The sequence below is a fragment of the Pollachius pollachius genome, assembly GCF_949987615.1.
Source record: "Pollachius pollachius genome assembly, chromosome: 1".
Taxonomy (NCBI): Eukaryota; Metazoa; Chordata; class Actinopteri; order Gadiformes; family Gadidae; genus Pollachius; species Pollachius pollachius.
The window spans coordinates 19,794,663-19,811,042 of record NC_136934.1 but is presented as its reverse complement, the minus strand read 5'-3'; the positions used below and the strand labels follow the sequence as shown (position 1 = coordinate 19,811,042).

General features: G+C 48.7%; 1 protein-coding gene across 1 annotated transcript; it reads right to left on the bottom strand.

Moving 5' to 3' along the window:
• Positions 1-54: 54 nt before the first annotated feature.
• adamts13 (ADAM metallopeptidase with thrombospondin type 1 motif, 13) lies at positions 55-14,735 on the bottom strand (the record flags this gene model as incomplete). Its single annotated transcript, XM_079754292.1, has 30 exons — positions 55-204; positions 344-519; positions 819-998; positions 1,251-1,394; positions 1,511-1,883; positions 2,060-2,264; positions 2,468-2,650; positions 2,977-3,106; positions 3,190-3,286; positions 3,534-3,732; positions 4,042-4,221; positions 4,486-4,615; positions 5,244-5,400; positions 5,670-5,851; positions 6,025-6,105; positions 6,319-6,439; positions 6,568-6,716; positions 6,864-6,990; positions 7,494-7,560; positions 7,726-7,874; positions 8,383-8,487; positions 8,606-8,756; positions 9,194-9,328; positions 9,668-9,814; positions 10,203-10,327; positions 10,450-10,533; positions 10,788-10,930; positions 11,065-11,140; positions 11,415-11,529; positions 14,704-14,735. The coding sequence occupies 30 exons, from the start codon at positions 14,733-14,735 to the stop codon at positions 55-57; spliced, it is 4,293 nt and encodes a 1,430-aa protein (XP_079610418.1).
• Positions 14,736-16,380: the final 1,645 nt, after the last annotated feature.

Sequence of the window (16,380 nt, the reverse complement as noted above, 5' to 3'; positions counted from 1 at the left end):
AAAAATACTCCAAACACAAAAAACGATTGTTTTCCTTCACAGCTGGTATAAAAGTCACACAAACGTATATTCGGCCTTGAAGCTTCCTGTGGTGTGCAGATAGTCTCCGTGGAACTCCACCTCGGCCATGTTCCCTGAGGAACGCCAGAGGAAGAGCTGAGGACCCTTAAACACAGTGGTCCTCAGTACGTTCATGTCCTGGATCTGAGGACGACAACAAACAACAGGGATGGAAATTGTAACATGATCAGGGGTTCAGAGGTCAATAAACTCCACCAGCAATAACGATTGCTTTCATCTGACGTTCAGGAGACCCCCGTTTAGGAGACCCAAGTGGAGGTACCGTGATGTAGGTGGTCTGGGTGTCGCTGGCGAGGAGCTGAGGGCTGATGTTAAGGGCCTGGATCTGGATCTTTGCCGAGGGTGGTCCATTGATGAGCACCCGGCAGGTGTGGTTAGTACTGGACGTTGTGGGGTTCTGGAAGACCCCGCTGGAGGAGAACAGCTGGACGTCACAGTCTGTGGGAGAGACCCAGGGGATATGTATTTATAATATAAATGGGGCAGCATCTCTTATGGTCACACTTTGCATTGAACCGTGTGTGTGTGTCTGTGTGTCTGTGTGCGTGTGTGTGCCTCTGTGTTTCTGTTAGTGTGTGTGTGCTGTATCGTCTCTAGTGTGATCCTCCAGAAGTGGGATATCTCATGAAACCAACACAGCAAAGCGAATCTTCCCTCCACTGAACTCCTGAATGACACCTTCTCATATTCAGATACAAGCACGTCGGACAGAATTAGTAAGCTGCTCACTAGCGTACCCTGGTGGTGGCTACGCTTGGTGTTCTTGCGGGAGGCGTAGGAGAGCAGAGCTCCTTTCCCGGCGCTCATCAGGTTCTGCCGCAGCAGCAGCACGTTGCCCCTGGTGGTCAGCTCGAGGCCCTGCATCTGCCCACACTTCCTCACGAAGGCCAGCCGGTCGAAGAAGGCCACAAATTCCCCTTGAGGAGAGGGTGTTCAATTCACAGGATAATACTCAATCATAATTCAACATGCAGTCAAAACAGCTGCTGTATCCTATGGACTCTGCACACAAAATTGGTCCAAACGCACTTTCTTTGTATTTGACCTGATATTTATCGCGTGTTTTCATTGTTTTTATCCTCACCATGAAGCCGCTTTGGATAAACAATGAAAGTAGTAGTTCTCTACGTGCACCCTTAGACCAGCGAGCTGTTCTGACTGATACGTACTGTTTTTGCAACTCAACGCCGCAGACTCTACATGGATGTGTATGACCTCATCCAGGGGCCGGCCGATGGACACGATGCAGCCTCCGACCGCATGCCGCAAGTCCAGCGTGCCGGATTCCTCCAGCAGTAACTGCCCACACACTCCTGAACAAAGGAAACACAACGTCCAGCGTACGGTCACCTCCACGGCCAACGCTGTCGCTCTGCTAACCTCCTCATGACGAGTGAATGAGTGAATAAGGTTTGAGGGGACGACTGACTGGTCGGCTGCGTGGCGGCGGCTGCAGCGGTGGCGTTGGGCGGCGCCGTCGTCCTGCTCGGAGAGAGAGACATGGGAAGGGCCTCTGTAGTGGGAGGAGCCTCTATCCTGGGAGGGGCCTCTACAATGGGGGGGGCCTCCATCCTGGGAGGGGCCTCTGCCCGGCCAGCGATGGAGGTAGCGGCTGTGCTGGAGAAGGCTGAAGGGGTGGAGGTGGGCTCCGAGCGGGCAGGGCAGGCCCCTGTGTCGCAGCCTCGGATGGTAATGGGCTTGGGCATGTGCATGCAGAGCAGTGGGGTCAGGGGCACCGGGCTGGAGGGGCCCATGCAGGACACCCCTCGGAACTGGATGCCGTACCCACAGGAGACCGTGCACTGGGACACACAAGAAAGACCCTCTCATCGGTCCACATGTAAAGCTCCCCGCCGAAAGATCAAAAGTACATTCTCACCCGTAGTCACCGTCATCTCATTGGACTGAACGTCCACGTCGGTAATCTACAAGACATGGACACCAGGTGTGGTCTACAAGGGGGGGGGGGGGGGCGTACCTGGCTCCACTCCTGGACCTCCCACCTGAAGGTGCACAGCTGGACCAGGCAGGGCACTGTTGTGGCAGGTCTGACTGCAGCGTGGCACTGCACCTCGGGGACGGCGCTCTCCCTGCCGTGGATGAACTGCACGCAGGCCACGGTCCGGAGGGCCACGCCCAGGTTACACGTCACCGAGCAGGGCTGGGTACCCAACACCTTCCACCTGGACCGAGGGACTCACGGGCGTGAAGAGGTGGTTAATGTCCCCGAGAGTACTGCTGTGTATGTGGGGGTGGGTGGGTGTGTGTGTGTGTGTGTGTGTGTGAGTGTGTTGGTGGGACTTTGAGTGTGTGTGTGTGTGTGTGTGGGGGGGGGGGGGGGGGGGGGGGGGACTTTGAGTGTGTGTGAGTGGGGCATTAACAACACCTTGCAGGGCAGCTGTGTGTGTTACAGGGCACCACCGCTGGGGGCCTGGTAGAGGCTTCACAGTCCCCGTCCTCGATGATCTCCTCCTCTGCACCCATGTCCGAGGCCCGGGTGCAGTACAGCACCCTGTTGGCCAAGCCCCCGCCGCAGGTCGTACTGCACACACCTGGCTTGGAGCGCCACCTGGTGGTCAGGTCAGGTAGAGCCAACCTCAGGTACATTCAAGAATTTTTAAAGGACGGATATAGGAGAACAATTGATAGGAGCAAGGGTTAGAAGAATCTGGCATGAGGATGGAAACAGCAGCAATCAAAGCACGTTTTGGGCTGTGATTCTTGATAGACAAATAATCTCTAATCACTTGCTTGGTTTTCATCGGATTTAAACATTAACAAATCTAAACATATTCGGCTTTGAGATTGTTTGAGTGTATTTAATGGATCCATTTGGAATAGTGATTAATTTATATTGATTCTCATTGTAAAATACAAACACATGCAGTTACTCACACTGGAGGGCAGGGGGCGGTGTTGCACACCTCAAAGTAAGGTGGCGGTTTGCTGGAGCCCTCACAGTGCAGCTCAGGCACCCCCTGTGTGGTCCGGTGGTCCACGCAGGAGAACCACAGCGGCTGGGTTCCTACACAAGCGGAAGGCTGTGGTTTGGACTTGACCAGAGGTGTTTTGTGAAGGAAGACAAATGTTCAGGTGAACGGAACTCACCGTTGCCACAGCTCTTGGAGCACTGACCAACCACGGGGCTCCACACATACACAGGAACCTGGGTAGAGCGCGGTATCAAACCAGAGCCCTTCACCTCCTGGGTAACAGGAGAAACACACAGACATGACTTTAGTGATGGATAGTGGGAGGATTGATAGCAACATATCCGTACTCAGTACTAAAGAAGTAGTACTCAGAATATGTTCTTATAAACCAATCTTCATCATGCAAGGATGGAGTATAGTTTTCGAAAACCTGAATTCAATTACTATAATTAGATTACCATAGTCGTCCTTCACAAGAGACACTTTGAACAAGCTTTGGAAGAAGGCCCTGTGGTGTACCTTCCTCTCTCGGTCCCAGCCCACAGGACACACGTCCACCACGCAGGGCACCAGGTCCGCGGGCTTGACCTGCTGCTGACAGAAGACGAGATCCACGGCCACCTCCTGACCTGCCTCCGGACGCACGCAGGACACGTTCCGCTGGGCCGACCCTGGCCCACACACCGCCGAGCAGAGTCCTGGCTCCGACACCAGCCATCTGGGGAGGAAGGGCTTTGAATGATCACTAAACATGCTTCATTGGATGGTTAAAGCATTGGTTAGAGGGCCAAATCATCTCTCTCTCTCTCTCTCTCTCTCTCTCTCTCTCTCTCTCTCTCTCTCTGTCTCTCAATGTATACTTTGACTTTGACTCTCTATCCCCCTTTCTCTGTCTCTCTCTCACACTCTCTCTCTTTCATTCTCTCTCTAACTCTCACTCTCTCAATCTCTGTGTCAGTGTATGTGTGTGTGTGTGTCTATAATTAGGTATATATCTATACATCTATATATATATATAGGTGTCTACCTGGCAGGGCATGGTTGAAGGCTGCATGCCTCAGAAGCGTGTGGTGCTGAATCAGACAGACATTCAGTGACCGGGACATCTGCAACGGCTCCTCCCTGTGTTCGCACACACCTCACGGGGCGCACTCTGTTACCCCCACCACAGGAGGCGCTGCAGGGGCCAAACGTCCCCTCCTCCCACCTGTAATGCATCACATTATACCTGATATACAACGATACAAAAGGGGGAGATATATAAAGGCATGGCACTTCTATGTACAAAGCACCCTTCAAATGCAAAGGCAGGAATCCAATTCAAGACAACCAATCACAGACAATGAAAGACAACCGTTTACGAGAGAAATGGGGTAAGGGAGAGAGAGACAGAAAGAAAAAGGATTAGCGGTAGAGGGAGAGAGAAAATAAGTACATGTGAATAAATAAGCAGAGTGGTTGGAATCATGACCTCGGTGGACAGGCAGGGAGATTGCAGGGTGTTTGAGGAGGTGCAGATGAAGGGAGAGGACCACACTGGATCTCCTCTAGAGGCTCCTTGGTGCTTTCATCTACACAGACCAACATGCTCTGCTGCGTGCCTGGGGGACGCAGGAACAAGGGGAAATGACGAACCATTTGAACAGGTAGTGTACGTGTCCAGGGCTGTAGCAGCTCCATGCATTACGGGTTAAAGATACAGTGTGTGACATTGACATTGGGCGTTTAAAATGCACACCGCAGTCCAAATTCACATTACTGGAGAGGGTCGTCTCTGCCCCCTCCTCCCAAGACCCCAAGCTCACGTGGGTTGGCAGGTTGGGGACACTAAACGACCACGAGAGAAAGACCAGCCGAGTGCAACTTTGTATTTTGATACAAGCCAATTGTTCTATTTTGACAATGACAAGCAACGTAGAGTGTTGATCAGCTGATCAGTATACTTTTTCAATGTTACAATTTTTATGCCAGTTCATGAGGTTCCATCTTGAAATCCTTCTGGGATCTGAGCTGCATCCATCTTTAAATGGTACGATTTATCCGCGGTTTAGCATGGCTCTGGTCATGGAAAATTTCGAAGGAGGACGAGGCTTTTCCTTTTTCCTTCAGTAAATGACTCTTTGTCTTTTTATTAAATTATTTGAGTTTCTAAGAGCACTTCCACAGGTAACAGGATGTGACTTCCCCAGGAGCAGGATATGCCATCACCAGTAACAGATGTGACCTCACCCGAGCCACATGTGACAGAGCAGGGGCTCATGGAGACGGACCACTCTCCCTTGGGATTGGTTTCCTTCAAATCCTCATTTCTGATTGGCAGGTAGAACCGGTAGCTTATGTTTGGGTTGGTTTTCTCCCCATATTCTTTTCCATATTTACGATAGACCTGCAAAATATTTTTTTTAGTGTTGATTCACAGTATTGGTTTATCCACAGTTTCTTTGGGCGTTTTTGTTGATTCAACCTCTGCTTTGGGTTGATTCCTCAGTTATCAAGATCACCTCCACATATGAATAACAATGTGGGCATGTCTGTCCAAGGTTTAACTCCTTAAAAAAAATTAAGTCCATGTCTTCAGCTGACACACTGTACACAGAGGCAGGTCTTGAGTCTAACTATTAATTATCTTCTGATCTGTAAATGTGGTCTCCATACCTGTATGTGAGTCTCCTGTTCTATTGGCCCTGGCAGAAGCAGCTCCTCCCTCTCAGGCAGAAGGTCAGGGGTCAAATAGATGAGGAACTGCAAGTGGCCATCATCTAGCGGCGAGGGGTGTGTGGTGTTGAGCGACATTTTGCCTGTCCCCGACACCACGTAGTGATCTCCCACCATCACAGCTGAAGATGAACGACATCATTAGCATTATTGAGGTCATTTGGTTTTCCATGCTCTGCTGTGATAGCTTCTGATCCAGAGGTTGCCGGGTCGAATCCTGCAGTGTGCCTATAAAAACATGCACAAGTCCAGCAATACAGGCCCTGATATCACCACAAAAAGCCTCAGTACCCACCCATGTGGGTGAAGACTGGCGCGCTGTTCACAATAAGCACCTGCGTTGCATTCACGGGCAGTGAAAGAAAGGTCACGTACTCTGCAAAAACAAAGCAGCAAGCTTTAAAATGAGTGGGAGGATGAAACTGTTGAAAGTATTTCGCTTTTTAATTGCTATCGGAAACACAATTGCTGACACAGAAACCCCTATAAGGGTGCGAGTGAGGCTATCCAACACATCCTTAAGGAAGTGGATACAGGGAGGGACACAGTACAAATACAGGCCTTGTCAATCAGCGGACAGCAGCGCTACCTCTGGCCTGACCCGCTCTGAACGAGCCAGCGGTTAGACGGCAGGACGAGCCATCTCCCCCGCACACCCCGCAGACGTCATGGAGTTTCCCAGAATGCAACACTCCATCACAGCCAAACAGCTTTTTGAAAAGGGGACACGGGGTTGCAAGGGAAACAAAAAAGGTGTGAATCATCAACCATGATGACGCACAAGCGCCCCGCCTCACCATGAGAACAGAAGGTAATTGCTGCCCTGCAGTGTGACTACCTGACACTTTCCTCTGAGACAAGCCGCCGTGGATCCGAAGGGAGCAGGTGTGATGCTCTCACATCGCGTTCCGTCTGTGAACTGGGACCCTCGGCTCACGATGAAGTTCTCCCCTTCGGACTGGCACATGAGGCGGCACTGCTCATCCCCTGGTGATGAGACACACAGAACAACAAAGAAGAAACGTATGTGCTGTAAAGGTATTGACACTCCAACCACAGCACTCCGGCCCAGTGCGACAGAGTCTAGTACATGCTGAGGAAGAAGCAGCATGTGGACAGTGACGGTGGCTCCACCTGTGATGAATCCAACGGCGGGGAGCCAAGTGTAGAAGGAGGCGGGGTTGGGCAGCAGGGCGAGGGGCTGGGGGTCCGTCTGGGAGCACTGCTGGGCCATGAAGCCCAGCTGGGTGCCAGCACACGGCTGTACGGGTGGGGAAGATAGAGAATGCCAAATGTAAGGGCATTGCTACATGTATGGTTTGAGACCGATCAATGTGACAGCGTAAACAAATATTAAAGCAACTTGCATGCAGTGATTCACGATATTACTTCTTCTCACTCTCTCTCTCTCTCTCTCTCTCTCACTCTCTCTCTCTCTCTCTCTCTCTCTCTCTCTTTCTCTCTCTCTCTCTCTCTCTCTCGCTCTCTCTCTCAAGATTGGTCTAGGACGTTTTGAGATGTTGTTGCCAAGCAACTGATATTGCCAGGCAACACGTGTCGCGGTTGCCAAGTTATTAGTCAGCGCTTCTGGGTTCTGTCAGACGAGGCTTTTCTGTACAAACCGGCCGACCTTCTGCTAAAGACCAGGGAATCCTGGCGCCTGCACGGATCAATGATTTGCAGGGTAAACAAACAATGCTGACCCATTGTGTGGATGTCCTCTGTGAACAACAGAGCCAGAAACCCCCAGGAACATGAGCCTACCCGCCGCCGGTGACAGAGGTCAGCCTCCACGTCCGGGCCCTCACACTCCTTGCCCCCGAACGCAGGTCTGGGAAATAACAACGTCAAAAACAACAACAACAACAACAACAACAACAACAACGAAGGCTGTTATTTCACACAGAGGAGAATGGGTCCAATGGGCTTTGATTACCGCGTACCGACTCGTGCGTGACTCATGGTGTGACTCACAGCCGGGCTGTGTTCTCCGTACCTGGGGTTGTTGCAGTCTCGTGTGCGATGGCTGACGCCCCCGCCACACATGCGGGAGCAGGGGGAGAACTCGGACCAGCTGGACCAGGACCCGTGGACCACCGAGGAGCTGAGCTCGACAGGGGCCACGCAGCGGCCCTTCAGGCACCACTGGTACAGTGAGGAGAGGAGACGGACTTCAGACGTCCCAGATGGGAACGTTGGTGGCGCAACACAAAGTACAGGACGGTAAAAGTATTTCCAATGTGATGTTATTCTGAATAAGATTCAGAAAAAAGGAAATAGGACTAAAGCACTTCGAAAACACCCTTGTGTTAAAGTTACAGAGCATCTGGTGCCGTAGGTGAGAACTAAGAGATGTAATTTAAGTGTATGTGTCAGAAATGCCACATCATTTAATGTGATACGCTGTGAAAATGTGTATTTTGACTCCGCCTCCCTGGGTAATTCCTGACCAATCTGGACATCTCTGTCCTAAAAGTTTCTAACACTCCATCTTGCCGGTTCATTACAGGTGCGTGAAGGCACAACTTGCGCTCTTGCTGCCTTCTATTCTTTATTTTATCCCGAATCGTGACTACAGCACCATTAATAACATAATCAAAGGTCTCTTCAGTAGTAGGTCTACAGGGGACCAACGACAGAGCTATAAGCCTACCTGCTTCGGTCCACACTCGGTTCCGTCCAGCAGAGGAACCAGCAGGCGCTTGCAGGAGCTCTGGTCGCCAACATGGACGTGGCAGGATAGGACGCGACACGGGGGCTGGCCACGGAGACATACATGTAACCAAGTGTTTTTCCAAGTACCGTCTATGTGTTGGTTGGTTTCCCGTTTGAAAACGCCAGCCAGTGGCTCCCATGCATGCCTGCTCCGTGTGTACCTGGTCAGGGTTGGAGAAGGAGCAGGCCCTGGCCCCGCTGCCGAAGGCGATCCTACACTGGTCGTCCACGCCGTAGTACAGGCCCGGCTTCCAGTCTTGCAGAGAGTTTCCCAGTGCCGGTGGATCGTTCACGCATTGGGCCTTTCCTTCCCTAACAGCAAGATGTCACCACATTTAAAAGAATTTTGAACGTTAATAAAACTGATATAACAAACTGAAACAAGATAATCTGAAATAATTGAAATGTCAGTGTAAAACATATTCACGATCCGAACACAAACACGCACGCACACACACACACACACACACACACACACACACACACACACACACACACACACACACACACACACACGCACACACACACTGAGCTACAAACGGAACAACATTTCTTGCGGGGAAAATCTCGTACATATTCATTGGTGGAATTAAACAAACAGATTCCAGATCACACGTCCTGCTACAGGGAACAGATGAGGAGGCTCATCAGCCCTCTCAGCAGTGTGTGTGATGTGGAGCTGTGCACAGCTGGCCGCCTCTGGGCCCAGCTGTGCCAGAGCAAGCAGACGGGTAGGAGGAGACGGGCACCTGAAGAAGGCCAGCAGCTGCTGCCGGCTGCAGGCGGACCAGGTGAGGTCCACGCTGTTGTAGCCCCCGTCAGACGCCATCATGAAGCCGCTCCTGCTGCAGGGGTTCCCCACACCGTCGTGGTTCACCCCAAAACTGGGGCGAGGGAAAAACAGGAAAGACTTCAGACTGTAAGGATTACCGTTTTCGACAAAGTTTCTTTCAAACTGGGGCGACCCATGTCAAGAATTGTAAGATATATTGGATAAAATAGCTTATGTCTCTATTCATAATTAATCACATCTAATGTTTGTTTTTTTAAGAAATATAACGAGGAGACTGTATGTGATTTGTGAACTTTTTCTTTAATGAACTGAATAAAAATACACATTCACCTTTCAAACACATTTTATTGTTAGTATTAGTGTCTATATAGTAGCTATTAGTGTCTGTATAGCATTAGTTCGAACCCATCATAAGGCTGATGCTCTATACCTATGACCGATTTCGTGTGCGATGGTGATGCCCAGATCAAAGCCTGTGTCCTCGGTGATCACGCAGCTCCAGTCGCTGGAACAGGCTCCGCCCAGCTGGGTAACGCCCCTCACCTGCTTGTTCCCGTCAGGCAGGACCAGGTCGTACCTGTCGCACGTCCCAAAACATCAGCCTGTGACTAGGAGCGTTCCTGAAGGTATCGACCTTGTGGGACGGCATGTGGCCCAGAAGGTGGAGCAGGTTTCCTGCTAACAGTAAGGTTGCTAGTTCAATCCCCGGCTCCTCCTAGCTCAGTATCGAGGTGTCCCTGAGCAAGCCTTACCCTAACTGCTCCAGACGAGCTGGCTGTCGCCTTGCATGGTTGACTCCACCGTCGGACGGTGAATGTGTACATGAATGTGTGCATGTTAGGCAATATTGTAAAGTAAAGTGGCTACTGGTTAGAACAGCTTTACATAAATGCAGTCCATTTACCATTTATTTACCATACATTTGTTGACAGTGTGTGAGCATGCGGCGAGACGAGGGACCGTACCGCGTGATGTACAGCAGCAGGTCGGCGTGTAGAGAGTCGGTGTCGTTGAGGGGGTTGATCTTCCGGCCCCAGTTGCACACGCTCCTCAGAGAAGCGGAGATGTCCGAGGACATCTGGACCTCGGGCTGCAGAGGAACGGACAGACGGAGTGAGAGACGTGCTTGGGCTCTGTGGCGGAGACGGAAAGTAGGGATAGAGGATGTTGTGGACGCATGATCAGAGTCCAGGTACAGTAGGAGCTGCTGACCTCTGGTTCAGAGAGGATGATCATGCGCACCAGGTGCACCCTCATGTTGGCCCCTAGGGTCCGGTCCCTCAGCAGCTCTGAGGCCTGGGGACAAACGTTCACCTCACTATTAGATAAGTTTCACATTAGTCCCACATACAATCATGCTGCATAAGTCCTAACAACGAATCAGCTTATCCTTCCATCCTTTCTGTCTGTATCGCTAGTATCCCATATAGATAATCTCTGGAAGTGATTGAATCCCTTCAAATAGCATGAGTAGGCCTAAATCCCATGCTGTTCCCAGATCAGCACACACGAGCTGCTGTTCGTTCTATACGTTCTGCCACGTGACGCACGATGTTGAGGTTGGTGAGGACGTAGCGCTCGGTGTCCTGCTTGTGTGCGTGCTGGACGTCGGGCGCCACAACCACCAGCAGCTCCAGGTGGTTGGTGTCCCGGACGGGGAAGGACCGAGGCCAGCGCCTCTGACCCGGGGCCGCTGGGGGAGAGAGGCTGTGTTAACCAGGGGCAGCCGACGGTAAAAGATACAACACCAGATTTGATTCAATAGATTGAAGAAAAAGAATGAATGGATTATTTGTGCAAAAGACGGCTGATTGCAATGACACTAACCATACATGCTTGATGTAGCGGACATAGCACTGGAATAAGTAATACTGGCTGTTTGGTGGGGTTGGGGGTGGGACCTCTGAAGTGCAAACAAACAAACACACAAACAACAAAATGTTTGGGATACACTACATTAATGACAGCGATGGAACTATTTAACGTTTTATGTTTCGTTGTGAACCAGTAAACACACAAACACACATGGACACAAACATAGCACAGAGACACACAAGGACAGACAGACATACAGACGGACAGACAGACACACACACACACACACACAATTTTATCATTTCAGATGGGATCAGCAGCATTTCATGTGACCATGGTCCATCTAGTTTTTTTCTACATACCTCCTGAAACACTGAAGGCCTCAGCAGAACAACAGAGGCTGGCCACAGCAGTAGCAGATAGAACCACCTCATAAACACCATTTTCCCCCTCTGAAACTCCCACAGATACTTCCTCCTGGTCAGACTCCGTTCGGTGAGCCCTTATGTGTCCTCAGTATGCAGTCCTCACTATTCAACTGGATAGGACCGAGGTATTGGGAAGGTTTATGTCAACACTGGGGCCAAAGTGGGCAACTGGCACACATCATGTCTCTGTGGGAGGAGGGGTAGCGGGATCAATGATTGTTGTACTGTTTAGCTCTGACTAATGTTGCACTGGATACATCCTGATCGATTTAGATGCTTGAACAATGATCTGCCGTGTTTGTGTTGTTATGGTTCCGGGAAAAAGGAAAGGAAAACTTTCCTATTTTCAAGGGTGTTGTTGTTTATATGATTGGGAATAAGCACATTAAATAGCTGTATGTATTTTCAGTTGTTCAATGTCATGATAGGTTCCTTATCGCAGTCTCAAACGCTCTTCACTTTTATTGTAGTGTTATAGTATAGCCACTAGATGGCAGTAATTTACAAATTCTTCTACATCCCCGCCTATTGGATTGCATATTGTGACGATCTCTCCTTCTCTTTTGAGAGTTTCGAGCAAGGAGATGAACCTGGATGGCCTCATGCTCCTACACCATGAGATATCTAAATGTTCGTGACTAAAATGTCTAACTCAACTTCATAATTTATACATTTTACTTGGTATACAGTTTTTTCTGAATAAAAAAAACCAGATTAAACTAACTAGCTATTTCTGTTACCTAGTTTCAGAGTATGTTGGGCCTATATGCTATTTAATGTAGATACAGGGACAGAATTGAACATTCTTATTAATAAACTATTCTACCATGTTTTTGAAATGGGTGAATCAAACCCCTTAGATATTATAGCACAGCATCCTTGAACATCATGTATTTCTATAATGAGCAAAACCACTCAAACAAGCTGACGCTAATTGAAATTGATTAACACTACCCTTCCTCTGTGATCCCTCCTGTCCTCAGGGGCTGAATAGTTTATGCATTTAGAGCACCACATACAAGCCCCGTACGGTGCAGGTTGAACAGGTCTAATGCCCCTGTTAGATCTACAGAGCTTTACGATCGCAATGTGTGCTTTTGGAAAGCTCAGGGTTGTGCCTATGCACACACAAACAAACACACACACGCAGGCTACCACGGACACACGCACACATGCAGCCACCTACACGCACACGTACAAACACAAGAGAGGATCTGAGAGAGAGAGAAAGAGAGTAACAGCGAGAGAGAGAGAGAGAGAGAGAGAGAGAGAGAGAGAGAGAGAGAGAGAGATAGATTGTATATTTATGATGCTCTAAAATATACATAGCGGCCATATGGGACCGTGAACTGATTCCTCTGATTAATGCTTGGTAAACAAGTTGTAGGGTTGCAATTATGCTGCTGAGAGGGATGTAGCTTTCGTCTGAATTACAGGCCTTTCTCATCTTATTTTGTGGGGTTTAACTCTGAGCAATTCACGGCACATCCTTGTCAATTATGCACTTGTGGTTTAAGAGCCATTCGTTTAAATGGGGATTCACACAGAAACTAGTTGTTGAGGGAAAATACCAAGCTTAGGGGACATCTGAAACCAGGGACCCCCCAGCAGGCCAGGTGAGATAATGGAGGTTTATAAGGGGCAGGGCTAACTTAGGGGCTATTTAGAGCATTTCCTTGTGCAGAGAATAAACATTCACTTGTCTCAGGTAAAGCAGGTGACCAGGTACAATCTCTAAAGAAAATGTTAAACGTTTTCTCTGAGAAATGAATTAAAGGTTGAATGAATAAATGAAGACTAAAAGTAGAGGTGTCAAATGATTTCCTGTATAGCTTGTCTCTCTTTGTCCACAGTGTTGGGCAATGTGGTACGGAGACAGGGGCCCACTGCTGATAGAATATGAACAGATGTTAAATGGCGCAATGAGATCATTATTTCAGTACGATTATTCTCTGATGACTGTGGTAACTCATCGTTATCCCTTGAATTGCCGGTTCAAGTGCTGAATATTGTCTTGTCTATCTAATTGTTTATTACAAGTAGTTAGTGCTGATTGGTTTTTGTTCATTTGGATGTGTATTGCTCTGCTCCAACGCTGACATACCCACTTCAATGGTGGCCAGTGGGGTGCAGTAAGATACAGTGGTCTTGTTGCAATTTGCATGCAACACCACACACACAACGTTGTGTGTGGTGTTGCATGTAAATTGCATGTAAATTATTTTTTACACTCATTCTCCCGGCCTGCTGTCACCGCAGCTGTCTTCAGCTGCTCTTTCTGCCCCGTCATGTTTTGGCTCAGCAGGTCAAGCAGAGGATTATTTTAATAACCAATGAATAAAAATGCTCTTAAAAGTGCTTGGCACCACTGACTGATGGATTCATTTAAAAGTGGATACACCCTCCCATGGTTGCTTAAGAGGGTTTGTTTCATCAGCTCCCTGCTTGGTTTTTTTGGAGAGTCCTTCAGATCGTCTCATCCATGAGATGATTTGCCCCCCTCTCATACTCTAGCATGGACAGGAAATCAATATCCAAAAACATCCAACATTAAAGATATTATTTCTCCGCTGTTGTGTACTGTAGTGCATGTTGATGAGAAAAGTTTGTTGCTATTGAGATACTTCAAACCTCTTAGTATAAACAACGTTGAACTACTAAAACTACTGCAGTACAAGTACCTCCACCTGCTCCATGACGTCCTCCTCTTGAAGGCTGCCTCAGCACTGATCGCATCATTACGTCCCTTAACTGCACTGAAGCGGCTCTATTGCACAAAGACCTTGAAACTTAACAAAACTGTTCCACGCAGACAAAGCTGGAAGTGGTTCAGCTTACCTTCATACAAATCGTGTTTGTGTTTTACCTCATTTAAGGATGTTGTGGATGCACAACATCCATTTGTCTTCTGTTGTTTTCAGCATTTGAGGGACTTTGGAGATGCTATATTTGTGGTGATGGATTGCTTTTATGTCACTGTGTGATTGCTGCAGGCCTGCTCATTGGAAAACAGTCGCAGTCAGGCCTGACGATGCAGACCTTACGACGAGGTAAGGTCAAACAGAGGTCTCGTCTATTGTTGACATCTCTACAATGGCCTCCAGATGGATAGCCCACTTTATTGCAGCCTACCTGGGATTCAGTGTTGTTTACCACCGTCAGGTAAACAAAGTAGCAAACCAGACCAAATTCTCCCTGATTTGAGTCGTTTGCCTTCCCTGACCTCTTTCTCCCGTGCTGGTACGACACGCCCATAATATTCCAGTGGGGACTCGTTTTCCATTACACCCTCCTATACCGGGGCGGACTGCAGAGAAGGGCAGAGCAGACAGGCCGGCATTTAACACAATATATGATCAATTTATCCTGAAACTGATAGATATACGCAAATATGAATTCCAAACTGTGACTTATTTTAGTGGTGAGTTCGCAGGAAATGGACCTGGAAGGAGTTTCAAGTAAAACATAAATAAAAAGAGAAGAAAAGAAAAGAGGAATGAGCTATCACATCATGGCCGACTCCCATTCTCCACACTCAAAGGGAGCCGCACGAGGAGGGCAAAGTAAATTGGTGCCTGTCCGGGTGATGCATGCGACGTCGCTTTGGTGCCGAGTTCAGTCCGACCACGTGACCCTGCCGGGGCGGGCAGCCCTCTTGGCACGACGGCCGGGGCGCGCACTGCTCGCGCACAGGAGCTGCCGCGGCGCGCGCTTCACGCGCAGGAGCGGCTGTACTCAGCGCGCGGTTGGGCAGAGCGGACGTATCAAGGCGGCCCGCAGATCCACGGAGGAAGACACCTTTTTGTTTACCTTTTAACAGATTGAAGGTAGGATCGCGTGCAAGACCCGTCCACTCATACATGTGAACGTATCTCTGTTTGTCGTCTTTGTGAATGAAAATACGCATGTCTTGCTGGTTAAGCGATACCACTGTAGACATGAACTGCGTTGCTATGGTAGTATAACACAGCAACATATCCCACCTGCTGCGCTCTCCGCGTGCTCTCACCAAACACAATGTATTAGCTCACTAAACAGCCCAGCGCGCTGTATTTACAGAGGAATGTTTTATTATAAAGTTCAACGTTGGTTAGAACTGTCATAAGTTTCCAGGTCGCTTGTCACAATGGCATGGCATGCTTTTCCCTGGAGTAACGTCACATCTGACAGGTGACATTGGTCGTTTGATCTGATCTGAGGTCGTCACGCTTTGTTTGATCACCATGAGTAGCCTAACGGTGGAGGGAGTTCGTCTGGACGCTTTTCCATTCTCAATGTACGCAGCTGATTGTAGCTGCTGTCATTGTCTTAATGTACTGTCTGCCTATCTATATTCTCTGTCAGTCAAATATTGACCGGCCATTAACTCACTCTGCACCTTTCATTGTCCCTGTTGCCCTGGCTGCCGTTCTGTTTTATCCACGTTGTCCGAAAATGATCCCAAATAATAATGTCTCACAGGAGTCATGCTTAACAAATCGGCAGATCCGAAGAGGGCGGTGTTGGCCATGGACAGAGGGAATGCCACGTGTTCGGAGTAAAGGTGCTAATCTTTATCATTATTTTGTGTTTCGTATTGTGTGTTTTGTGTTTCATTGTGTGTTCATATGACCGTGATCCAAATTAATGTAATGACTACTAGAAATTCCACACTGTAAAACCCTCGGCCAATAACAATTCATATTTTGCACGATTGAAGCCCACTCAGAAAATCTGTACAGATTATATTTTCTTTTGTTAATTATTTTCTTCTTTTATTTGACTTCCATGAATTTCCAGAATAATTGAATGAGCAAACCTATATCTAAATCGAGATTTGAAAATCTAAATGTAAATGTAAATGTAAATGTAAATGTAAATGTAAATCACTTGCAATGCATTTATAAATCTGTTTTCCCAC